The 22,272-nt window shown below is 54.7% G+C and overlaps 13 protein-coding genes across 13 annotated transcripts; 5 read left to right on the top strand and 8 right to left on the bottom strand.

The window, feature by feature from the left end:
- Positions 1 to 467: 467 nt before the first annotated feature.
- On the bottom strand, positions 468 to 1,186 carry FA10DRAFT_268935 (cupin 2 conserved barrel domain protein). The gene is made up of 3 exons (XM_025522538.1): positions 917 to 1,186; positions 685 to 868; positions 468 to 618 (listed from the first exon to the last, which is right to left on the bottom strand). Exons 1-3 carry the CDS (start codon positions 1,166 to 1,168, stop codon positions 536 to 538), a joined length of 519 nt encoding a protein of 172 aa, XP_025375988.1. The 5' UTR covers positions 1,169 to 1,186; the 3' UTR covers positions 468 to 535.
- A 668-nt stretch (positions 1,187 to 1,854) lies between these two features.
- On the bottom strand, positions 1,855 to 2,759 carry FA10DRAFT_268934 (hypothetical protein). The gene is made up of 5 exons (XM_025522537.1): positions 2,538 to 2,759; positions 2,394 to 2,480; positions 2,212 to 2,332; positions 2,104 to 2,150; positions 1,855 to 2,047 (listed from the first exon to the last, which is right to left on the bottom strand). The coding sequence occupies exons 1-5, from the start codon at positions 2,743 to 2,745 to the stop codon at positions 1,992 to 1,994; spliced, it is 519 nt and encodes a 172-aa protein (XP_025375987.1). The 5' UTR covers positions 2,746 to 2,759; the 3' UTR covers positions 1,855 to 1,991.
- Positions 2,760 to 4,945: 2,186 nt separating this feature from the next.
- On the bottom strand, positions 4,946 to 7,417 carry FA10DRAFT_172738 (hypothetical protein). The gene is made up of 5 exons (XM_025518234.1): positions 7,271 to 7,417; positions 6,966 to 7,213; positions 6,275 to 6,903; positions 5,793 to 6,220; positions 4,946 to 5,731 (listed from the first exon to the last, which is right to left on the bottom strand). Exons 2-5 carry the CDS (start codon positions 7,027 to 7,029, stop codon positions 5,155 to 5,157), a joined length of 1,698 nt encoding a protein of 565 aa, XP_025375986.1. The 5' UTR covers positions 7,030 to 7,213; positions 7,271 to 7,417; the 3' UTR covers positions 4,946 to 5,154.
- Positions 7,418 to 7,707: 290 nt separating this feature from the next.
- FA10DRAFT_268932 (hypothetical protein) lies at positions 7,708 to 8,610 on the top strand. The gene has a single exon (XM_025522536.1). It carries the CDS (start codon positions 7,749 to 7,751, stop codon positions 8,253 to 8,255), a length of 507 nt encoding a protein of 168 aa, XP_025375985.1. The 5' UTR covers positions 7,708 to 7,748; the 3' UTR covers positions 8,256 to 8,610.
- FA10DRAFT_172836 (aldehyde dehydrogenase) lies at positions 8,497 to 10,471 on the bottom strand. The gene is made up of 8 exons (XM_025518235.1): positions 10,301 to 10,471; positions 10,189 to 10,243; positions 9,828 to 10,132; positions 9,255 to 9,764; positions 9,101 to 9,194; positions 8,745 to 9,033; positions 8,625 to 8,686; positions 8,497 to 8,564 (listed from the first exon to the last, which is right to left on the bottom strand). Exons 1-8 carry the CDS (start codon positions 10,402 to 10,404, stop codon positions 8,535 to 8,537), a joined length of 1,449 nt encoding a protein of 482 aa, XP_025375984.1. The 5' UTR covers positions 10,405 to 10,471; the 3' UTR covers positions 8,497 to 8,534.
- Positions 10,472 to 10,827: 356 nt separating this feature from the next.
- Positions 10,828 to 11,509, bottom strand: FA10DRAFT_268929 (hypothetical protein). Its single transcript, XM_025522535.1, has 3 exons — positions 11,391 to 11,509; positions 11,136 to 11,322; positions 10,828 to 11,077 (listed from the first exon to the last, which is right to left on the bottom strand). Exons 1-3 carry the CDS (start codon positions 11,445 to 11,447, stop codon positions 10,965 to 10,967), a joined length of 357 nt encoding a protein of 118 aa, XP_025375983.1. The 5' UTR covers positions 11,448 to 11,509; the 3' UTR covers positions 10,828 to 10,964.
- FA10DRAFT_268928 (GroES-like protein) lies at positions 11,391 to 12,455 on the bottom strand. Its single transcript, XM_025522534.1, has 2 exons — positions 12,127 to 12,455; positions 11,391 to 12,057 (listed from the first exon to the last, which is right to left on the bottom strand). The coding sequence occupies exons 1-2, from the start codon at positions 12,278 to 12,280 to the stop codon at positions 11,540 to 11,542; spliced, it is 672 nt and encodes a 223-aa protein (XP_025375982.1). The 5' UTR covers positions 12,281 to 12,455; the 3' UTR covers positions 11,391 to 11,539.
- A 386-nt stretch (positions 12,456 to 12,841) lies between these two features.
- On the top strand, positions 12,842 to 13,914 carry FA10DRAFT_281205 (hypothetical protein; the record flags this gene model as incomplete). The annotated part of the gene is made up of 2 exons (XM_025523671.1): positions 12,842 to 12,936; positions 13,002 to 13,914. 2 exons carry the CDS (start codon positions 12,842 to 12,844, stop codon positions 13,891 to 13,893), a joined length of 987 nt encoding a protein of 328 aa, XP_025375981.1. The 3' UTR covers positions 13,894 to 13,914.
- A 136-nt stretch (positions 13,915 to 14,050) lies between these two features.
- Positions 14,051 to 15,433, bottom strand: FA10DRAFT_255140 (putative exported lipase/esterase). Its single transcript, XM_025519754.1, has 5 exons — positions 15,320 to 15,433; positions 14,861 to 15,247; positions 14,602 to 14,793; positions 14,339 to 14,530; positions 14,051 to 14,277 (listed from the first exon to the last, which is right to left on the bottom strand). Exons 1-5 carry the CDS (start codon positions 15,358 to 15,360, stop codon positions 14,160 to 14,162), a joined length of 930 nt encoding a protein of 309 aa, XP_025375980.1. The 5' UTR covers positions 15,361 to 15,433; the 3' UTR covers positions 14,051 to 14,159.
- A 189-nt stretch (positions 15,434 to 15,622) lies between these two features.
- FA10DRAFT_172705 (ThiJ/PfpI family protein) lies at positions 15,623 to 16,903 on the top strand. Its single transcript, XM_025518233.1, has one exon. It carries the CDS (start codon positions 15,863 to 15,865, stop codon positions 16,619 to 16,621), a length of 759 nt encoding a protein of 252 aa, XP_025375979.1. The 5' UTR covers positions 15,623 to 15,862; the 3' UTR covers positions 16,622 to 16,903.
- A 694-nt stretch (positions 16,904 to 17,597) lies between these two features.
- Positions 17,598 to 18,530, top strand: FA10DRAFT_268925 (hypothetical protein). Its single transcript, XM_025522533.1, has 2 exons — positions 17,598 to 17,948; positions 18,014 to 18,530. The coding sequence occupies exons 1-2, from the start codon at positions 17,727 to 17,729 to the stop codon at positions 18,467 to 18,469; spliced, it is 678 nt and encodes a 225-aa protein (XP_025375978.1). The 5' UTR covers positions 17,598 to 17,726; the 3' UTR covers positions 18,470 to 18,530.
- Positions 18,531 to 18,664: 134 nt separating this feature from the next.
- On the top strand, positions 18,665 to 20,214 carry FA10DRAFT_268924 (aldolase). Its single transcript, XM_025522532.1, has 6 exons — positions 18,665 to 18,900; positions 18,967 to 19,055; positions 19,132 to 19,453; positions 19,518 to 19,549; positions 19,608 to 19,843; positions 19,915 to 20,214. Exons 1-6 carry the CDS (start codon positions 18,810 to 18,812, stop codon positions 20,039 to 20,041), a joined length of 897 nt encoding a protein of 298 aa, XP_025375977.1. The 5' UTR covers positions 18,665 to 18,809; the 3' UTR covers positions 20,042 to 20,214.
- A 23-nt stretch (positions 20,215 to 20,237) lies between these two features.
- FA10DRAFT_232726 (MFS general substrate transporter) lies at positions 20,238 to 21,846 on the bottom strand (the record flags this gene model as incomplete). The annotated part of the gene is made up of 4 exons (XM_025518919.1): positions 20,238 to 20,458; positions 20,532 to 20,636; positions 20,694 to 20,928; positions 21,001 to 21,846. The coding sequence occupies 4 exons, from the start codon at positions 21,844 to 21,846 to the stop codon at positions 20,238 to 20,240; spliced, it is 1,407 nt and encodes a 468-aa protein (XP_025375976.1).
- Between the last annotated feature and the right edge of the window lie 426 nt (positions 21,847 to 22,272).

The raw sequence follows: 22,272 nt of genomic DNA, 5'->3' as shown, positions 1-22,272 counted from the left end.
TTGCAACGATCGAGGGCAGCTCCATTGATGGCCGCGAGACGGTAATCGCCCAGAAGCGTGGCAATAGCGTCGCGCTCGCCGGTTTCGCTATTGTAGTCGCCAGAGTCCATCAGAGCCTTGCGTCCATGCTCCTGGTCCTCGACTTTCTCTGCTGGTTCGTCGCATGCGTCTGCCTATGGTGTTACGAACGACGCCCAAGTGCTCCTTATCGACAGGGAAACCTTAAGGCGGGAAGAGGCTTTCGTTCCGAATGGTAGCTTTCCACGTGCTCGTCAGGAACATGGGGTCGAAATACATATGTCTCTGGTGACCAGATGCGCTAGTTGCCGATCTCTTTAGACTTCGCAATACACCATCGGGCCCCCCTCACACAAGTATCTCGATTGCGCTCGCCTCGCACGAGGATGAGGAACATGATCAGGCGCAATTGAGATGGCAATAGCGAAAATAAGCGCGAAAGACGACGCCGCGCATTCTGCCATTAGTGAGCGGATTGCTAGATTATGGAAAAGACAAGTCTTCAGGCCACCTTCAGCTACTCTGCAGGACTCAGGTGGAAGTGCGACTGCATGTGGTCTTCGAGAGCTTTTCCTCCTGCTATAACGGGCGTTTGCGCCTCTGACAAGTTCTGCCTCAGCGAAATGTAAAAAAAAAAAAAAAAGACAAAAGAAAATATGAACTCACGGACGGTCAGATAGACGATTCGGGCCCACTGGTCTTGGGAGGGATTGGCCCACTTGTGCATTGTGGCGCGCTGCACGTAAGTGTCTCCCGTCTTGAGCAAGACTGGCTCAGAAGCCTCTACGTGCAGCTCCACTTGACCGTGCACCACCACACCGAGATCCAGAGTATCGGTCCGGTGTTCCGGCTATGACTCTGTCAGCGGTGCCAAAGTTCTTTCCGCCGTCGTACTTACGCTTTCCGATGCCGGGCTGAGGTCCACAGACCTGAACACGAGTCCCCCCGCACTGGCAAACGTCGGGAGCAAGTCCGACTTTCCCACGTCGACAGGTTCCTCGATACTAACTGGGACATCCTCCGTGTGAAAAACCGTTTGAAAAGGAGTGTCGCTGCCTGGCAAAAATACGGCGCGTGGGTTGTCGTCGACAAGAATGACAGAGCGTCCATCGGGTGCGTGGCCGGTGACAATGCGTCGCAATGGATTCATGATACGAGAAGAGAGAGGTGGTTGGTGGGAGCATACATGTGAAACCTCGTCGAGCCTGACTCTAAATACTCGAAGGGTTCGGTTATCGTCGGCCGAAGAGCAGCATCGCTGGTGCGCCCTGATCGGACCGTCAGATCATGGGAGCCTGTGACTCCCATTCGGCCCAGGTGCTCTGTGAGTTGTACGCAACCCACACTGCGCCGGACATAAACGTAAAATCCGGAAATCGCCCCCGACCTGTTATGTGCGTCAATGGATGTGACAGAAGCTTCAATTCTTCGTTTCAGAGACCTGACTACTTGCCGAGCAATCAAGACAGGAACAGTTGGAATCGCAGCTGTGACCTTACTGCATATCGACTTAGAAGTACGGAGCCATTTTTTGCGGGGGGATGATGTGTTCGTTCAAATCACGCCTCTGTCCACTATCGTCTAGCGACAGCACCTGAACTCACTATCTGGGGACGCCTTGATTGATCTCTTCACCGTCATTGCGACGAGGTCCAGCAGTCTCCATGGTGAATGCACCTGAGCAAAGTGACAGAACAAGTGACAGGCTCCTCTACTGGTAATTCTAGAACATGCTCGCAGCGCTTTTTCAATGATGGATCACAGTATTCTCGGCTGAAGAGACTTCAAAACAGCGCTTTACAGACCCAATTGCCCAATTCTTGATCATCGCATTCGGCATTTCATTCGACTTTTTGTTATTTTTGGTTTTTTTTTTTGGGTGGGGGAGGGGGGTTGGTTTCATTCCATAGATGCGACAGCGTTGATAGGGAGATGCTCGGGCTCTACAGGTGACTTTGGTAGGAAGATGTGTGTCATGAGGAGGTGCGATTGGGAAGCATGGCGATATTGACCAAAGCGCTATCGAGATCTGCCACACGGAATCTCCTTTAGCCAATGTCCAAACTTACGCTCAGCTAGACTCACAGGCTCGTACAAGAATCGCTTTGGTCCCTTTAAAGTGCAATACCCAGCTGTGAGATGGCGACATTAGCGACTTCCACAGGACTGCCTGGCCCGAGGAGCGCCACCAACCTGTAGTAGTTTTCCCACGGACTGCCATCGCGTTTGAGGTTTCCTCTCCCTCGAAGCTCCATACACACTTTAACGAGTCCATCTGGATGCTCTTTCTTGGGAAATTGCGTTATGAGGTCCACTATGATGTTCATTCGGTAAGTCTGCTTTGTTGCACAAGCGACGGAGAGCTATTGATTCACCTATTGTCAAGCGGAGAGGCTCCTCGAAAAATGCATCGAGGGGCATCAGTGCTTGCGTGACGAAGCTCTTGAGGTCAAGATAGTCGCCTCCTCGACTTCGTGTCAGCGAGCGTTCGTCTCTTATGAGAGAGGCTGAAGTCTCACCAGCAATTGGAGTCGTCTTCCTTGTGGGATTCGTCACCGTCCAATTGACACTTGGGGATACGTAATCTTCGAGAAATGCCGTCGTATTGGTTTCAATGACCTTGCAAGCGTCGTACACTTGCTGACGGGTCGTGAATCGCTTTTCGCAGTGGCTCAATGTCGTCAGCAAGGCCAACACGAGAAAAAGGAGAAGCTGTGAAGAGCGCATGATTGAGGTGTTGGAGTCGCTCGCTTTGTCATTTTCCTCTGAATTAACTTCTTATATGGCAAGCATCTGCCATTCCGAATCGGGCTTCGGAGCTATCAAGAATGTATTATCGGCGTTGTCGGAGAAGCGTCACGATTCAGACGCGCATCGGCGTTTATTTTTGGTTCTCTAACCAGGAATGTCAAATGATCATCAGAAGACCTACGTTGCAAATAGCAAAGGCTAGTTGCTCATCTGCACCGTTGTTCTCTTTCAAAGGAAAAAAAAGAGGTATCCATGGTCGATCAACGTCTGATCTGACCACCGTCGACCTTCCTTGCAACTCATTTTTTTCTTCAGCTACTGTCCCTTTTTTTCTTTTCTTTTCGATCTCGTTGGTCTGGAGGACCGAAGGCTCTGTCGAAGCACGCGAGCTTTTCGGCCGCTTGCAGGCTGGGAAACAGACTTCCTACAGCCTCTCATCTTCGTTTCCACATCCTCAAGTATCATCCCAGCAGAATGCGAGAAAGCGAATAACCATGTGAGATAACCAAAATCATGGACACTATGGAGTGAGTGCACGAAAGAGTGTGACATAATCATCTCTGAGACAGATAAGCGACCTCAGTCCAGAATATCTAGCCTCTCCAACAAGGCTTTCATATAGCCTCTTCAACGTGGATTTCGCGCGTCTAAAGCTACTTCGTCTCGAGACTACACCACATTTCCGAAGTTTACACCCCGCCCTCGTTCTGCAGCTTACTCTTGGAGAATCCGTGGGCGACATGCGAATTGATGGCTTCAGAGATCGTTCAGTGAAGGTCTACACTCTCAGATGTCCCTTGGGACTCACTGATTGCCAGCAGAAGCAGGAGGCTCTCGGAGGGAAGCCAAAGACCGATCGAGAGACCAATGTTGGCTTTGAATATCTGTTTTCTATACGTAAATGCCAAAGACTCCAGACAAGGAGGCAAGGAGCAACATACTGCTGAGCAAAAGCTTCTTGTTAAACCCTGATTGGCGTCACAGTAGCTCTTGAAGCGATTCTCGCTTTCGGAAACGGAGACGATGTGAACAATGCCGACGGAGAAAAGAAGAAAGAACCCGATCAGGCAGGCGTGTGAGAGCCACCTTGAGACTTTGGTATTGTTGCGCACTAATGCTGTATAGCCCAGCAGAAGTACTATTATAGCGACAGTGAAGAGGACGACCTGCACTGAAGTAAGAGCTTCGCAGAACCTCGTCATTCCGCCATGCCACTGTGCGAGCATGTAGATGTTCCAAGCGTCGAAGCTGGTCAGAATGCAGAGTAGGATAGGTAGAAAGATAAGCGAGCCGGTACGGTTGGAGACGCAGGCGAGCGATTCAACGACGGGAAGTCGATTGAAAAGGTAAGAAGCAGCTTTGGAGACGGACGACATCTTCTTTCTGTCTCGAAATATAGAGAGACGCAAGTACGTCCTCTGAAGACCTCCTTCTTAAATACCTAAATGTGCCTCACGGTGACGCCAGCTGAGTCCGAAAATGTTCGGCCTGTCGGCGTTATCGGGGACTTCGCAAAAACGATTTCCTGCCCGCTCGGCGCAAAGATACTTCGCACTGAAAGGTTGCATGGACGATTCATTGCAACTATGAGGGGGCTTCTCGCCGTGTCAAGATCATTATGCTAGAGCGTTATCGATGGAGACGGCCATCACTTTATCTTTATAGGGGCTTCAAGGATAAATAAGTGTCACTGAGCATTGTGGCCATCGCGAAGACCGTCCGCGAAGTGTTGACCATTGCCAACAACAGCAGATGACTTCTCCGTCTCGACGGTCCGCTTCCGATCGGGATCCATGACACCTTAAGACAAAAGAAGAAATGTAAAGGTCAGTATAGCCGCATAAGATAAACGTCTTGACTGCTCAATACCGACCGTGATGTTGAGGAAGCGAAGGAGGAATAGCATTGTTTGCTTTTCCTTCCCTGCGGTTCCTGAGTATGCGCGAGATAAAGATGGAGAGGCACATTTCGGAAAGCTTGTTTTGGACTCTCTCAATGTCTGCTGCAACGCTCTATTTATAGCGATGAGATCGGATCTTACACAGTGTCGAGAGCAGGAGTCCAACACCGCCGCCAAGCTTGATGAAATCGAGTATAGGAGACGCGCCCGGAACCAGATCGGCTAATGTCCTATTCGGTTCCCGTGTCCGAAGAAAATCCGAAAAAGCTACATTTCGATTTCGGTCTCCACCAATAGCACATCCTATTGAAGAGGCCAAGGGAGCTGAGCTGAAAAGAAGCTATATTCATCGTCCAGTTGCGAAAATGGGTCGGAGGTCATGTCGAGAATTTGTGAGGCATCTGCTGAGACATCGGTCGACGAGAGCCGATTCGAATGTGCGTCACTGGAAAGCTCGCGCAAAGAAAGTTTTTGCCGAAGTCTCTTTAGGAGAGCGTGCTCTCCGGGCGAAAACGATGCCGAGGAGATTGCCTCAGAGAGTTCTTGCATGGCGTAATTATGGTCAGGGTGCTATTAGATGACCCGGAACCTCTCTCCTCGTCCAATACCGCCAAACCCAGCGTTGCAACGTTGTTGAGCCATCGCCACAGGCTCACGTGGCGCCACACGCCAGCATTGAAACGTGGACCGGCAAGAGCCTCTTCGCACCCGGACAGCTCACGCTCAAGCACCTTTTGGTGCTCGATGAATTTCGTTCGAAGCCCCAGAGCGTCCTTTGCCGCTTGCAGGCACTTTGTCCTGCTCTGATTCTGCTTGTCATCGAAAAGTCGTTGTTGACCCTTCCAAAAGGTTCGATATAGAAGTATCCTCATAGAGCACAGGTCGCTTCGGAGCAGGAAGCGATGGATACCGACAAAGACAAGTGCTGCTTCCAAGCTGAGAGGGTCGTCGCTGACGAGATCTCGCGCCAATTCGTTTTCAAGGCTATCGATGGACCCATTTATGGCATGTGCTCGTGTCATTGTGTCATCTTCTCTTTCATTCTCGGCAAACGGCAGACGTCTGTGAGCAAAAGAGGATACTGAGATCAATAGCGTCGTCATGGGCAAGAATCTGCGCTTACAGTTGCGAGATCTGTCCCATAAGAAGCGCCGCTCGGTGTCGGAACTTTGCTATGGTTACAATTGTCGGGTTCGGCAGCCAGCGTCTGTCAATCGAGCTGCCTACTGTTGCCGATTTGGTATAGGATCGGGGCAAGCTGTGGGCATTAACAAGGTCAAAGTCGATTTCGCTGGGAGGTTTTGCGTCGCAAAAGACCGCCGCGCTGATTGACGGTCGGTTCAGGGCGGTACAGAGGAATCGCTCGCTGTATGCTGTTGACCACCAGACTCTTCTTCTATATTCAACCTCGTTGGGAGCCATGTTTAGAAGATCGCCATCTCGATTCAGGTCGATTGAGAGAGCGACACGAATCGCCTCCTGTGCAGCCTTACATGCATCGTCAAATGAATGTCTTAGGACGAGGAAGCGCACTGCCATCTCCCATGTCACCTGATGTGGAAATTAGCGAGCACCAGAGGTAATGAATGAGCAGCGAAGACTCACCACGGTCGTAATGTCGCACATTCCCAACAGCTCGGTGTAGAAGAGAACTTTGCGTGTTTCAAAGTACAGTCTCTGAGCATCCAAGCCCAATTCCAGGGAGAGGGATGCGACTGCAAGCATGGCGCAGCGAAGACCGAGCGGCCTCAATTCCGCTGATGTCAAGCGAGTTGTCGAAATAAAGCTGCGTTCGTCGTTTCGAGGACGCATCAGAGGCACCAAGAAAGGATGTGAGATCCATGCGACCTCGTCAAGAAATCTTTGCAGGAACCCTCTGCACTTCGAATTGTCCGGCATGCAGGTCAGGTCGAGGGGATCGGCCCCGAGAGGAAGACCAACAGACTGCAGTGCGACTTCAAATTTCATCGAAGCACCGATATCGCCATTGTTATCCGCAGCGGGAGACGGCAGCCTCATATATGGTCTGTCACTATTCACCGCCGCTGTGGGTGAAGATGGAGTGTGGCCGAAGTGCTCCAATCGCTCCAAGTTGTCAACGTGATGGTTGATCGGCTCAACTGTGACAGTAGGCCTGTCGTCAAAGGAACACAAGAAGGGTTTGCCTCTGGCCCGACAGAGTCCACAGGGCATGTTTCGGTCACATTTCTGCTTCCGTCGATGGCATTCAGAGCCTGTATGAAAGGGCATTTTTCTTGTCAACAGACAGGCAAGCTCTCGAATGCAGTGCCCTCACAAGACATTCGCTCTCGTTGACGTTTCCGTTTCGATCCATTTGAAGGCGAATCTTGTGCTTCCATCGTGATTTGCGCGACCGCGAACCGAAGCTCCGGACCTGTTGCGGAGGGGAGTTTCACGACGGGGTGACTCTCCGCAATTCGGTAGCGCCAGTTCCTAATCTCCAAAAGGTTTGGCAACACGTGCCGCGACGTACCTTGCCATCGACTCTGCTGAGACACAGAAAAGTCTAATCGAATTCTCGATCTGTGCGATAGGGCGCGGTCAACAAGTGCCTCTCTCCAGGTCAGATTACTTATTTACCTCGAAGCTTGCGAAGATGAGGTGTACGTCGCTTTCGAGTAAATTTTGCGACTGCGACTTGTGCGTCTGGACTATGTGAGTGTAACTGCGGTCTCTGGAGCCTTATGAACGAGCGCCTTGTGGTACCAAAAAAGGAAGACGCTCTTGCTCAGGCCATAATCGAGTTATATCTGCCTGCACACCAAAGGCTACGTAGAGGGATAAACAGTCGTGAACGATGTGCTTTTTCAGTGAATCTGACGATGCCGTGTGCGGTATTCTACGACCGACGTGCAGCTGCACGATCTGCGTTCGGGCCACCCTGGTCGGCCGAATTCAAATCGGAAATACCCAAACGCGCTGAGTTAGGCCCTCGATAGTGCTGAGTTTCTAGCCCGATCTACCTTATTAGAGCCCTGGCGCCGCCGATCTCTTCGAATGTTTGCAAAAGACCGAATTGGCCCGATCACAAAGCACTCGCTTTCGTTTGTCAACTACGATGTCCTACTCTCTCTACGACGCGACCGTCGTGATGGCAAAGGGTGCCCTCAAGTCCCTCGACAGAATGCTCAGCGAAGCCGAGAAGCACCCAAACTCGGCCACGTTCCTTACTGCGCGCCTGATCGAAGACATGAAGCCCCTGACCTTTCAGGTGCACTATGCCACCTTTCAGGCAGAGGCGATGGCGGCCAAGTTGTCCGGACAGGAGTACGCCGCGCCAGAGGAGGATCTCGATAGCTATGAGAAGATACATGCGCGCATCCAGCAGGCCCAAAATGCTCTCGATACGACCGACAAGGACACAGTCAATAGGCTGGGCGAGACGACGACCTCCTTCGTCCGACGCGAGGAGCCCATACAAGTCCCCGTCAAGGCACTCGTTGGACTGCTGAATATGCCCAACGTCTACTTCCATGTGACAATGGCCTACGCGATCCTGAGGAAGGAGGGCGTGCCACTAGGGAAGAGAGACTGGAGCCGAGGTTTCGTCAGTGATTACATTTGAGCCTCTTTCTCGCAGAATGAGACTGCAGACATAAGTTCTTCTCGTGCGGATTTGCACGCGTCAGACCTGGGACCGTGCGAGTGAATTGGCAACCATCTGACAAGTAGTATCGACATACATCATCTATCTCGCCAATGCATGCCGACGCTGAACAGTCTGACAAGGCACACTAGATCGCAACACGTTCTAGCTGTTCGAGCGATGGCAACACTTTCTAGCAGTCCGAGATCTGCCGAACCTTTGAACCACTTGCATACATAAAAAAAAAACATTTCTCGGTCATAGATCATTCGTTGGGGCCTTCAGAAGCTGGGATATAGTTTGAGCGGATCTGTGCGAATGTGTCAAAGAGAACCTTTTGCTACCCACTGCGATGCACTGAATCTGACCCCATCCGGTGAGTCCCGCCATGCCGTTCTCACAGCCGATTCCTGCCAAGGTTTTTTCTCAGTACATTCATCTAGATTAAAAGAGGCTACGGGCACTGACCGCTCTGTTTGAAACCTCCAAAAGCAACTTCGGGATGCTGGTCCATCCTCTCCTGGTTTGTCCAGACCAGTCCGGCCTCGATGCGACGCCCCACGCGCTCGACACGATCCAGATCAGTCCCCCACACGGTTGCGCCGAGGCCATAGGGGGAATCGTTGACGCGTCTGATAAGGTCCTCTTCGTCCGTCCACTGAAGCAAGGGAACAATCGGTCCGAATGGCTCTTCCTGTACAATCCGGCTCGCTTCAGGCGGCCGATCGACAATCGTGAGTGGAGCAAAGTAGCCGGTCTGCGGTGCGCAGACCATCAGCTCGCTGTGCTGTGTGTAAAGTCTCCTTTGTATGCTTCGAACCTACCGTTTGTTCCATTTTGCCACCCGCAAGGAATGTGTGTCCCTCGCCGCGAGACTGGTCAATGAACTCTGCAATCTTGTCGTGCTGCATCTTGTTGCTTGTGGGATTGCTACGTCAGAAGCATTCTCTTGCCAACACATAGGCAAAGCTTGCTCACTTCAGTGGCCCAAACACGGTGTCACTCTCCTCGCCCCGTCCCACTTTGGCTTGCTTTGCCAAGCTTGCCATTGCCTGCGCGAAACGATCATAGACGTCTTCGTGCACGTAAATACGCTTGGCAGCGTGGCACGTCTGGCCGGAATTGAAAAAGGCGGCCTGGAAGACGCGCGGGGCAACTTTGGGCACATCAATGTCTGGCATGATGATGCTAGCATCGTTGCCCCCGAGCTCCAGAGTGAAACGCTTCAGGGTCGCAGCACAGCTGCGGGCGACGAGCCTACCCGTGGCTGTGCTTCCAGTGAACGAGATCTTGCGGATGCCTGGGTGCTCAGTGAGCCAAGGACCAAGACTGTCGTCGCCGGTGAGCACCTGCACCACACCCGGAGGAAAGAATTGCTGAAGCATCTCTACTATGCGTACGCTGCACAGGGGCGTGAAAGGCGACGGTTTGACGATGATTGTGTTACCCATTATAATGGCTGGCAGGATCTTCCAGATCATCAGAAGACTACATTGAAAAAGAAAAGGGTTAGTGTCGCAAAGGCCACGAAACACCTGCTGAAAAGCTCACACAGGAAAGTTCCAGGGCACAATTGCAGCTGAAACGCCAAGGGGCAGATAACGCTCGATGACTCTCGTCGAGTCGTTTTCATAGACAACCTTCTCCTTAGGCTGCAACTGATGCAACCTGTCGAACCACTCTTGGGCAGTGTCGAGCTCATAATGGGCAGCGCCCAACGCTTTGCCCTGTTCTGCAACCAGCAGCATCGCCAATTGGGGTTTCAAGTCGCGAAACGCTTCTCCACTCTTGCGAACGCGACTTGCACGCTCGTCCCAGCTCCATTTTGACCAGGTGGCGAAAGCAGCGGCTGCTGACTGAGCAGTTGCCTTCAGGAGGGGTGCCTATACACGCGTGTGACTGCAGTGCTCACCTGCACGGCCTTTTCCACGGTGTCTCGCGTTGCAATAGGGACATTTGCAAGGGTTCTAGGATTGAGTCTCGTCAGGCTCAATTGTAGACCCACACAAAACAGCATCTCTCACTCTTCCGTCGCAGGATTGACTATCAAGATAGTTTTGGCGCTCTCGTCGTCGAAGAGCTTGCCATCGATGACATGCGAAAATGGCCTCTGCAACAGACTGGACATGGAGAAGAGAGCGAGTGAAAGTCGGAAGAGAGGCTTGCCTGATTCATCGTAAACAAAGGCAGCTACCGTGAGCGCTCCATTTATACCCGTCCCAGAAACAAGGGCTCACTGCTGATGCTAGCTCGCCTAAATTCCGATGTCTCCAAACATTAAAGGCAGAAATTATTGGCTTAACCAGCATAAATCCGCCGATTTGCTTACAGCTCACCTTTTAGTTCTTTCCGCACGCCACCAACACGAGAGCCCAGCGCGCGTTTCACAATCAGCTCAACTGATACGGTCCGTGCGGCGCTCAAGTGCTGACGGCCAGCCACAAAGAGTACGTACTGCACACCCCAAAGGAAGCGAGAAAAACCCAAGGCCATATCTCAAAGACGCCCGTATTAATGTTAATGTGAGGAAAAAAAAAAAAAAAAAAGAGAAATACGCTCCCAAATGGTCGTTTGAAATTGGCACAGGAGATCTTGGTCATCACTGCCAAGTCTATGGCGCTCATTGGATGGTCTGTCGTGGGCTGGCATGCGCTGGGCAAATCCTAGATTTCAACGTTTCACGGATGTCTATCGAACGCGGACAATCACCTTGCCCATCGCTCGGTTGCTCATTACGCGGTCATAGGCCGCAACGGTGTCCTCGAAGCTGTATTCAGAGTCGACGACCGGCGTGATGACATCTGCGACCCGAAGCTTCAGCAAGGCAGCCTCGCCATGATCCCATCTGACAAGACTCACTCTGATCGACGAGCTCAGCAAGCTCATCCATGTTCCTCTTGCTGGCGATTTCACCGGGGCGCTTGTAAGACCGTGGGACGCCTCCCAGCCATGATGGCCGAAAGTAGTAGGAAATCATGCGGCGAAGAACGGGGAGGACGCCTTGTGTCAGATCAGCTCCCACATTGACGTAGGAGCCTTCCTTGTTCTGTGGACGTGTGCGTGAGCGAAATTAGGGGCGATGATTTCCAGCTCATGATGGCATAAGTCACTCACAAGCGTTTTCCCTGCCGTCTTCCAGACTTCAAAGGCATCTGCACAGTCGAGAATCATGTCGAAAGGCCCGTGTTCTTTCACGTGGCTGTTAAGCTTTTCTGCCAGGTTTCCCTCCTTGTCTGCAGGTTGAGATGAGGAGGAGAGAAGGTTCAGCGGTGGCAAGCAAAGCGAAAAGAGCCGACGTCGTTGAAAATCTCACAGTCAAACGTGACGTCGGCCCCGCGGCCCTTGACCATGTCTGCCTTTGCTGCGCTGCACGTCGCAGCGACAAAGCATCCCTTGTGCTTAAGCACAGGGACCAGCTGGAGCCCCACCGAAGAACTTCCGCCGGACACGAGCACCTTGGGCGCGTCCTCCTTCTTCTTCAGCGCCCACTCCACCTCTCTCGACAAGACAATGGCAGTGAGACCGACAAGCGGGAGGCCGGCCGCTGGTACTGCCTCCACGTGCTCTGGCCGCTTGGCGCAGGAGGGTGTAGGTGCGACGATCTCTTCGGCGAGAGAGCCGAGGCCCTTTGACACCTTCAGTGTCGAGTGCACAATCCCAAAGACTTCATCCCCGGCCGCAAAGTCGGCAGAAGAGGACTCCAAGACGGTGCCGCTGTAGTCACACCCAGCAATGGCTGGGTGTTTCGCAATGAAAGACGGCAGGTAGTTCATGATCTTCCCTAGATGGCGATAGGCACAGTTCAGCTTTTGCCTTGCTCGACGCTTTCGACTTCCATCTCGCCACTCACAGTCCACCGGGTTCAGGCCAACGGCTTTGACCTTGATCAAGAGCTCGTCGTCGCCTGGCTTTGGCACCTGGTGACGATCATCGAGCTGGAGCACATCGGCTGGCTTGCCACGCTTGAGGTACTTGTATGCACGGACAGTTTTGGTCGTCGACATGTTGACACAGCGAGGGCCGAGTGACTAGAGATTCGACAGCAATGTAACGATGAGACTTCCTGGCGCCACCCGTACCCAGCTTGGAAGATGCGGATAGATCGAGAGTGGAAGAGAAGGAGGCGAACGCAGCCAACTTTAAAGCTGGATGGGACGAGCAAATGGAAGCTTGGCGAAAGTTTGTGGACGCGTACCAGCAGATCTCCACATGCTTGCTATTCGGCGCTTGCCTGTCAAATTTGCCCCGTCCGTTTCGGGAGGCCCGCTGCGATATGTCCGAGTGGGAGCCGTCAGACAGACACCGTCAGGGCCAAGGGAAGAGATTCCCACACAAGAAAAATAAATATAAAAAAATAAATGGAATGGCCATGGCACCGAACGAGGACAGTTGCGACAGTACATTGGGATCAGCGGGCCCGTGTGTGCGGGGCAGCACAGTGGACCCGCGGGAGCTGTGTGTAGCTCGGAGGTTGGGAGCAAGTAAGCTATTCATAGACGACGTACTACAAAGGCCAGCGGGCCTCTCGTCTCTCCTACCCCTCTTTGTTGAGGAGCTACGGTGCCATGTATACACACACAGAGGTCGAGCAAGCTGGCTCAGAGTCAAAGGCTCTTCCAGCCGACCAGCCCTCCTCAACAGATCCGGCCAGTTCTTCACCGTGAGTATCAAAGATCTTGAGCAACGCAAGTGCGCTGCTCATTAAAGAAAGGTAAACAATGGCAGATCGCTCGTTGAGGTCGATTTCGGGGGCCAGAAGGTCCAGGTCCCAAAGGGCGGCTACTACGACCGTTATCGAATGAATCCGAATCTTGAAGAAGTGGCGCAGGACCCGGCCGCAGGCAACCTCGACTTCTTCCGCGAGATCCCCAAGGAGAAGGTCCCGTCCAGAGTCGGTCCGACGTGGGCTCCAAATTTCTACTACCGCATGAGCAACGTCCAGCTCCTTTTTCTGGCACCCATCGCTCGGCTGCGTGAAAAGCTGCCAAAGCCTCTCGAGCCTCTGCATCCGTTCCCAGGCTATGGACTGGTTGCGCTTACGTTCTTTTCGTACCCCGTTTGCGACAATGATCCTTACGACGAGGTGTCCATCGCAATCATCACACGCCGGCCTGGCGCCCGAGGCTCGCAAATCTTGGAGCTACTCAAGTCTATCCGAAACCGCAGCTTTTACGCGCATGTGCTGGCGCTTCCCGTGACGACTGAGATCGCTCGAGTGCGCGGCGTGTACGGCTACCAGCTGCCCAAGTGGCTCGCTCAGATCGACATCAAGATCGGCACAAGCGTCGAAGCCTCCATTGCCGCTACTGACGGCACGCCGGACCTCGCACTGACAGTGCCGCTTCCAGCCTTGCGGACTGTGCTATCCCAGTCGGAGCAAGGGACAAATTATTCAGTCTATCAGATTGACGGACAGTGGCATCAAGTTGCCGTTCGGTCCAATCCGCTCTCCTTTGCTCAGCGTCTCTTTCCCCGCGACGTGAAGCTGTCGCGCAACGGAGGACCACTTAGCCAGCTGCTTGAGCAGCTGGGTGTGTCTACTATTCTCCGCCTAGACGTTGTCAAGGAGGCGCAGATGGTGCTCCACATGCCAACATCACTAACGACGTTCGGCTAGCAGTAAAGATGAGCTTTACGCCACCACTCACAAGGTGTATCCTGTCTCTTGACTCTTCTTATTTGTCCTTGCAATTCAATACATTGTGCTTTCATCTTGGCATACATCAATGCGCTCTGAGACAGCCCACATTCCTGCAATACACGCACAAACAAGCCAGCGATGCATACGAATGCGAGAGTCACTTTGATGGAAACAGGAAACTCAATCGATCGAGAAGACGCCACTCGGTTCCCCTCTCGAAAGCACGGTGATTTGGGCATCGATCACTTGTACCACTCCTTGAGCTGCTCGACGGCAAGGGTGCGTCCCGCCTTGGCCGCCCCGGTGTCCTTGAGAGGATCAAGTAGGAGGAAGTCATGGATGATGCCACCAAAACGAACGCTTAGAGAGGCGTTGTGTGAGCTTACACGCTCGACGGCCGCACGTCGAGACACAGACTCACCTCGTCACATCAATTCCTGCTTCCCTCAGCTTTTCGGCGTACTGCTCGCCGTGGTCGCGAAGGACATCTGCTTCGCCCGTGATGACCAGCGCTGGCGGTGCCTTGGACAGTGCATCGCGCGGCGTGCGCAGCACAGAAATGCGAGGGTCTTCTGGGCTGGCATCGGTGCCCTTTGTGTACTGCTCAAAGAACCTGGAGAGGTGCGAGAGAGTTAGCTGGCGGTGATCACACAAGAATGTAAGATGCTAGAGATTTCCACGCACCATTTCATGCCATCGCGGGCCAAAAAGTAGCCACTGGCAAAGTCCTTGTAGGACTCGGAGTCAAAGGAGAAGTCGCAGACCGGGTAGAAGAGAATCTGGCCGAGGAGGCGACTCTTCTGTGCCCTCAGCGAAGTGATGGCAGTCATGTTGCCTCCGACCGAGTCTCCGGCGATGGCGATCTTCTTGCCGTCACTGTGGGGGGGATGGCAAGCACGTCAGGATGAACAGCTGCTGGGGACCAACATATCTGTACACCCACACATTGTACTTGTCTGCATTCTGCTCGATGAACTCGAGAGTCGCCCACGCCTGGTCGAGTGCTGTGGGGTACTTGGCCTCAGGCGACAGCGTGTAGTCGATGGCAAAGACAGCCGCGTCGGCGCGCTTGGCCAGCTCACCCAGGAGGCGGCCAAAGGCATCGGGGCTGCCAAACACCCAGCCGCCTCCGTGGATGTAGAAGAGCACCGGCAGCTTCTTCTGTGCCGACGCCGTCGGCTTGATCAGCTTCACGCGGTGGTCCTTGAAGTCGATCCACGACGTCGTGATGCCGTCGCTGTATGCGATTGACTCCTTTTGGACATCGTTGAAGATCTTCCGGCCCTCTTCGGGCGGCTTCTGGTAGAGAAAGGGGGGAGTCGAGGTTGCGCTGATGGAGAATACGAAGCATAGTCAGACCCACTCAAGACAGAATCTTGGCATCGGCGTAAGGAGGGCTCACTTTGCAAAGTCCTGAGCGGCAGGTTCGAGAACTGGAGCCATGGCGATCGTCAATCAGAGCGTTGTCTTGATGAACAAGGAGGAGATCGTCGTGTGGGCGATGAGAGGGGGGCAGGTATGCGTGCACTGGCGCTGAAGTCCATCTCTCGAGACGTCCGAATCTGTACCGAAGCGAGGATCCGCATCTGCGGGCCATTGTGTGGCTGGTACGCATTGACCACCTTCTCAAGCTATCTATTATCATCTGCTGGCCTTATGCATAAATGCTGAAGTGGGAAAAAATACCAAACTCAGCAATGCAGCGGGCCCGCGAAAAAAATGGTCCATCTGCCGCCAAGGATGCCTGTCAGAGTGCGACACGTCATCTGTGCTGTTCTTCTCACTGGATCTACGTGGAGGCTAGGTATACATCGGTATATTCGCTAGCGCACGATGATTCACGACCCGTCGCTCGCCTCTTCTTAAATAGAGGTGGCTCCAAAAAGAGGGGGAGAGAGTTTATTTCCATCGTCTATTTCCACCGCATCCCTTCCTGCAACGTGCCATGTCTGCAACATCCGACCCACAGCCTGCAGAGGGGACAGGCACAGCTCGGCCCAAGCGGATCCTCCATGTGGTCAGCAATGTCGCCCACTACGCCGATCCATCGCACCCGACTGGGCTTTGGATTTCGGAGCTGACGCATGCCTACGATGTCTTTGCGGCCAAGGGCTACGAGCAGAAGCTAGTCAGCCCCAAGGGCGGCACGACGCCTCTCGAGCCACGCTCACTCAAGTGGCCGCTTGCCGACGGCTCGACCAAAGCGTGGCTCGCGGACAAGGACCGTTCTGCGCTGCTGTCCTCCACGGCCCGGCCCGACGAGATCAACGCTGCCGACTTTGACGCAATCTACTTTACCGGCGGCCATGCCGTCATGTGGGACTTTCCGGACAACGAAGCGCTGCAGAAGCTCACGCGCGAAATCTGGGAGCACGGAGGGGTCGTCTCTTCCGTCTGCCATGGCTACTGCGGCCTCTTGAACACACGGCTAGCCGACGGAGAGCTGCTGGTCAAGGGGCGACGCGTGACTGGCTATTCCTGGAGGGAAGAGGTGCTCGCAGGCGTGGCCAAACAGGTGCCGTACAACAGCGAAGAGGAGATGAAGAAGCGCGGTGCCCTCTATGAAAGGGCGTTCCTGCCGTTTACGGTGAAAGTCGTGGCAGACGGCCGTCTGGTCACGGGTCAGAACCCGCAGTCGGCAAAGGCAACTGCCGAGCGAGTTGCGTCACTTCTCAGTGCCGAGCAAGTCTCGTCGAATCTCTGAGTGTCTTTGCTATACGTACTGTACTGTACAGGCAGTGCGCAACCCCATGCTTTGCTCTGTGCGCCAGTGTGTCGCCGTAGACTCCGAAGCGCTAGCCTGCAACACCCGTTCTCTCTACCATAATGTAGCTCCAACGAGAAGGAGTGCAAGGGCTGGAAGCAGATGTGCAATTTTGTCACAATGACTGAGCCCTCGATTGCACGGTCACCGAAGAAAATGACGATCTCGTCATGCTCTCGGCACTTTGATCGGGTCAGCCGACTTGCCGATGAGTGAAAAGTGCCTAAAAGTGTGCTCGAGCCAAGAGAACGGACGTCTCAGCGACTCCCGCTCGCCCTGACGTTCCTGAAGGGGACCCCACTTTCGCCTCGCTCGACTGTCCGAAGCCGACAATTCAGGCAAATGCTCACTCGAGGATTACTCTCCATCATCTCGTGGCCGTGGATCGGCGGCCGACTATTGTCTAGCTGCCCGTCAGCAGCGCAGCGCAGTGCCGAGACATGCTGACGACTTTGGGGAGTCAATGCCAGGAAAGAAAGGCAACACGCATTTCCGGGGTTGCGCATGTCACTTGCTGGTAAACGCCGGCGTGACAGCTGCTGCTTTGCGACCTCCGCACCACGGCCTGCGGGAGTTGCCCCTTCCGCCGATTTTGCCGCCGCTGAAGATGCCGGACATGCTGATGCGGACCTCCACGGTCGCAATGCGCAAGCCAAGTGCAAGCTAGAGGTTTTTCTCTATTTGAATTTGTGTTGTGCTCGAGGCTTCGAAGAGTTGAAAAATCGTCCAGGCACGAGCGCGCGTAGGACTTCCGTGTCCGCCGGATTTCATTGCGCGAACGATTTTTCAGGGCAAAGCGGAGCCGGCGGTTTTCACTACTGTGCGCGCGCGCGTCGTCAGGCAAAGAAAAGGATCTGCGCTTGCGCCTTGCTCACCAGCCAATATATGTTTCATAATGTAATATATCGATGCGGAACTTGTCACGGTCTCACAGGGTATAAAAGGAGAGGGGCAGCTCGACTTTTGCATTCTTCCATCGCTTATTGCTCTCGGCCCCAGCTCATCCACACCTCAACAGCCCCATCCATTCACTGCTTACTTCAAGATGTTCCAGCGCAACATGCTCTTCGGTGCGGCCACCTTCGCGGGCCTCGCCAGTCTCGCTCTGGCTGCCCCTCTCGCTGAGAAGCGCCAGACGCCGTCGAGCTGCTCGGAGCACGCCAGTGGCTACCTCATTGTCCGCCCTACCAGCAACACCAGCTCTGGTCCCATCACCTATGCCGGCATCGTGTCGGGTGTCAAGCACGCCGGAATCGATGGCCAGGACGTGAGTCGCATTGGTAGACTTTGGCACTCCTCTCTTCTCTGAGGCTGACTTCCCCCCCATGACAGGACTCGATCATCGTGACCAAAGATGGCAATGGCAATGCCCTGCAGCCGCAGGTCTGGAGCTTCCTCCAGTGCACGGACCAGAACGGCCAGTCGCCCCCACCAGGTTACAAGCCGCCGACGTCGGGCCCCTCGAACAACTACTTTGGCATTCTGCGCCCTCAGAGTGCCACCCAGCACTGCCTGGCCCTCGAGTCGGAGAACGATGCGTCGACGGGGGCGCGCAACAGCGTCGTCGACTCCTTCTGCACCCAGGTCCCCGAGCAGTACCGCACCTTCATGTACGTCGACTACATCTACGGCAACAGCGCCGATGCCAGCAACCTCTTCTTTGCCGACCAGAACGAGACGCTCGTCATCGGAAGCACCGCCCACGCCGAGCTGCAGTTCTTCACCAACGGTGCCCCTTCTGGCCAGCAGACCTACCAGCTGCAGCTGCTCCCCAACACGCTCCCATAAAGCGTCTCCCACTGTATCTTATCTCAGCTTCTTTAATTGGATCTCGGTTCTCGCTGGCTTTCTCACTTTCTCTTGTCGCGCTCGGTTGACCTCGTCTCGCGAAGTAGTGTGACTGATCAAACTCTTGGCGTCCCAGAAAAATCAGGAGAAAAAGTGGCACATCAGGGTGAACGATTCTCTCCCACCCCCACGACGAGTGATTTCGCCGACGCGCTCGGTCCCTCTCTCCCACCTCCACGTCCAAGCGTGAGATTGTGTGGGGGGCGGCTGCTGCACTAGCGATGCGAATAAGAAGAGAAAAGAGCGCTTTGAAGAACAAGACTTCTGTACAACCATCAGCATGCCAGAGTCCACAAAGAACAATCTTACGCTTCGCATCTTGCGGGCAGCCAGCAACGGAGGCTACGGCATCCTCGCCCAGAGCTGCTATGGTGGGTCTGAGCTTGGACTGTTCTCTACTGACCGCGCCTGCTGACCCTTCGTCTGGCCACATGCAGACACACAGAGCGTCCTGGGTCTCATCGAGGCGGCTGAGGAGGCGAAGTCGCCTGCCATCGCCCAGCTCTTCCCCGTGACAATGCAGCAGGTGAGATCATTGCCGTCGGCTTCATCTCTTCTGCTCCACCTAACCTCACACTCTTGCTCATTGCCTGGCGCGACAGTTTGGAATCCACTTTACAAGCTTTGTCATCCAGGCTTGCCATGCAGCAAAGGTGCCCATCGCTGTCCATGTCGACCATGCGGGCACGGACGAGGACATTGATCGGGTGCTCGACTGGGCGGAGCAGGGTGTTGCCGTCGACTCGATCATGATCGACTGCTCCCACCACGACAGCGACGAAGACAACATCGCCATGGCCAAGCCCTACTGCCAACGCGCCACCAAGCTGGGCATGGCTGTCGAGGTTGAGCTGGGGCGCTTGGCGGGCGGCGAAGAGGGCGTCCGTGTCATCGAAGAAGGCGCCCTCACCAAGCCTGAGAAAGGTGAGAGCGAACGAGGTCGAGAATCTCCCGCCTTGCTTATCACGCGTGCCGCTTCTCACGACAGCCGAACGCTTCTTGACTGAGCTTGACGTCGACGTGAGTGGCCTTGCTATCTTTCTACTTCTCACTCTTCTGACACCATCGAGTCCCCCAGCTCCTTGCACCAAGCATCGGCAACATCCACGGGCGCTACGTGTCCCCGCCAAGCTTCCGTCTGGACCTGTTGGACAAGCTCCAGAGCACAGTCGGCCCCGGGACAGCCAGCAACGCCCTGATCGTCCTCCACGGCACCGACGACCTCAAGGACGAGCTGTTCCGTGACTGCGTCGCACGGGGCTGCGTCAAGATCAACGTCAACAGCTGGGCCAGGAACCCGCAGGTGGAATATCTGTGAGTCTCTTCCGCAGCAATCGTGGGACCCAAGCCTGCGCGCAGTCTCATCACGATTCTTGATCCTGCAGCCGCGACCACTTGGGAAAGGATGGGCTGCCAGAGGTGTACGACGGAGCCAAGGCAGAGTTTGCGCGGGCCTGCTCCCGCTTCTTTACTCTTTTCGGGAGTGTTAACAAAAGCAATCTGGAGGTGTAGACCGATTACATAGCTAGCTGGCCGTTGAGAATGCAAGTTAAACCACAGGGCCACTGCCACGCGTCTATTCTCATGCTGAAGAAGGGAGTCAGACCAAGTGAGGCAGGTGGCGCCATGTCAGTCAATGAGCCATCCAAGCTGGACAAGTGCAATACAAAACAAGCATGCTGCGATTTCACACGTCGACGTTATAGTACTAGCTAGCTGAAAGCCCATGTTCGCCCGATTTCTCGTCGTATCTTGTCTCTTGCGTGACATGTTGGCTAGTCGCAGTGTCCAGCGAGGGATACGGATACTTGGCGAGCAGGTAACGAAGGAGGAAGGCCATGACAAAGGCGATGATCATGAAGGCCATCGTCACCGCAAAGCCAGTGCGATTGTGGTCCGTGGAGCTTGTCGGAAAGAGAAAGGAGCCGTCTACAGAAGAGACGAGAGGGGAGCTAGAGTTAGCGAAAGAAAGCATACAGGAAAGGTTGGCAGGGCGACGCACAGATGGATGCGCAGTTGCCCAGCGCGTTGACGATGGCTTGCACGATCGCCCGCTTCTCCGAGGGATGCGGGACTGCATTGGACACCCAGATGCTGACGAGGGGGCCTGAAGGCACGTCCTGTCTGTCAGCAGTGGCTTTTCAACTTTGCATGCTCTACTCACAAGCCGCGTAGACGCCGGCCACGCCAAAGCAGAGGAGAACGTAGCGGCCGGTGTTGTTGACCACACCCAGGATGACGGCGAAGCAGACGACAGACAGGGCCGAGGCAGCTGCCAGGTGGTACGCCCGCTCGTGGAAGTAGTCTGACGACCAGCAGAAACCAAGAATCGCCACGAGAGCGACGGTGTAGATCGGCGCCGTAAAGTACTGAATCTCAAAACCCTTGTAGCCCATGGACTGGTGAATAGTAATAAGCGCCAAGTCAAGTCAGCCAAAGTAGGACTGCACAGCGCTGTGCATGGTACGCACCTTGACCAGCTCAGGGATAAAGTACTGGATCGTCTGGCTGCCCGTGGTAGCCATGTAGGCCAGCACAAAGGCCCAGGTCCTCCAGTCTGAGAGCGCCATCTTGGCCGCTTTCTTGTGGCTGATATCCTCGCCTCCTTGCGCCTGGCCCAGCGAGTCATCAGCGAGACGCTGGCCGGCGACTTGGCGTTCGTGAGGCGTGAGCCAGCGGGTGGTCGAGGGAAAGTCGGGGAGGAGAAAAAAGGACAGAATAGACACAAAGCACGTCGCAGCACCTTCGACGAGAAAGAGCCACCGCCAGCCGGCCAAGCCCCTTGCGCCATCAAGTGTCTGGAGGAGACCTCCCGCGATGAGGCCGCCAAAGATGCCTGAGATGGCGACGGCCGAGTAGTAGAGCGAGTAGCGACGCGCTAGTTCTCCCTTTTTGTACCACGACGAGAGCAGGAAGAGCACGCCAGGCGCGAAGCCGGCCTCGATGGCACCCAGGAGCAGCCGAAGGACAGCAATGACGCGCCAGCTGTGTGCCGCGGCAAAGCACATGCTGAGGCCGCCCCAGATGAACATGAGCGTGGGCAGGTAGATGCTCGGCCGCGCGCGAGACAGAATCATGTTCGACGGCACCTCGCAGAGGACATAGGTGATGAAGAAGACGAGCAGGACGACGCTGTAGGCCTGGCTGCTCATCTTGAGCTCGGCGCCCATCCCGCTCGTGTAGGCGTTGCCGATGTTGGAGCGGTCGAGGTAGCTGAGCAGATACATGATCCAGACGGCGGGGATGAGGCGGAAGTCGATCTTGCGCAGGAGTGCCTTTTCCTCGCGCGCCTTTTCTTCCTCTGCCGTGCTCAGCATGTCGGAGTGGTCGTCGGCAGCAGGGAGGGAGGGGGCGTCTCCAGTGGCGATGAACGTGACATCGTCGCTCTTCTCGCTTGGATGCATGGCAGCTTGCTCGGAGAGGCAGAGGCAGAGGCAGCTACTGGGCGGGAGGAGTGCAGCATCGCATCGTCGGGGGCACAACCCTCTTTATATGCACTTGGGTAACAGAAATCGCGGGGCCCCTCGCTCCGTCTGACCTGGCATGCACAATGACTCTAATTTTCGCCTCTTTCTTGCGCGCTCTTGCGCGCCGGGCAGGCACAGGCTCACTGTCGCCCACGCCTCCCACGCCTCCCACGCCTCCCACCCCCATCGTGGCAGGGTCCCTCCCACATCCCCCACCTTTTCATGATCGATCCCGCGGATCTTCTCTCCATTGCTGGACGAGTTAAAAGAAGCCAG

The sequence above is a fragment of the Acaromyces ingoldii genome (genome assembly GCF_003144295.1).
Source record: "Acaromyces ingoldii strain MCA 4198 unplaced genomic scaffold FA10scaffold_5, whole genome shotgun sequence".
NCBI classification, from domain to species: Eukaryota; Fungi; Basidiomycota; class Exobasidiomycetes; order Exobasidiales; family Cryptobasidiaceae; genus Acaromyces; species Acaromyces ingoldii.
This window is presented reverse-complemented; position numbering and strand designations above follow the sequence as displayed.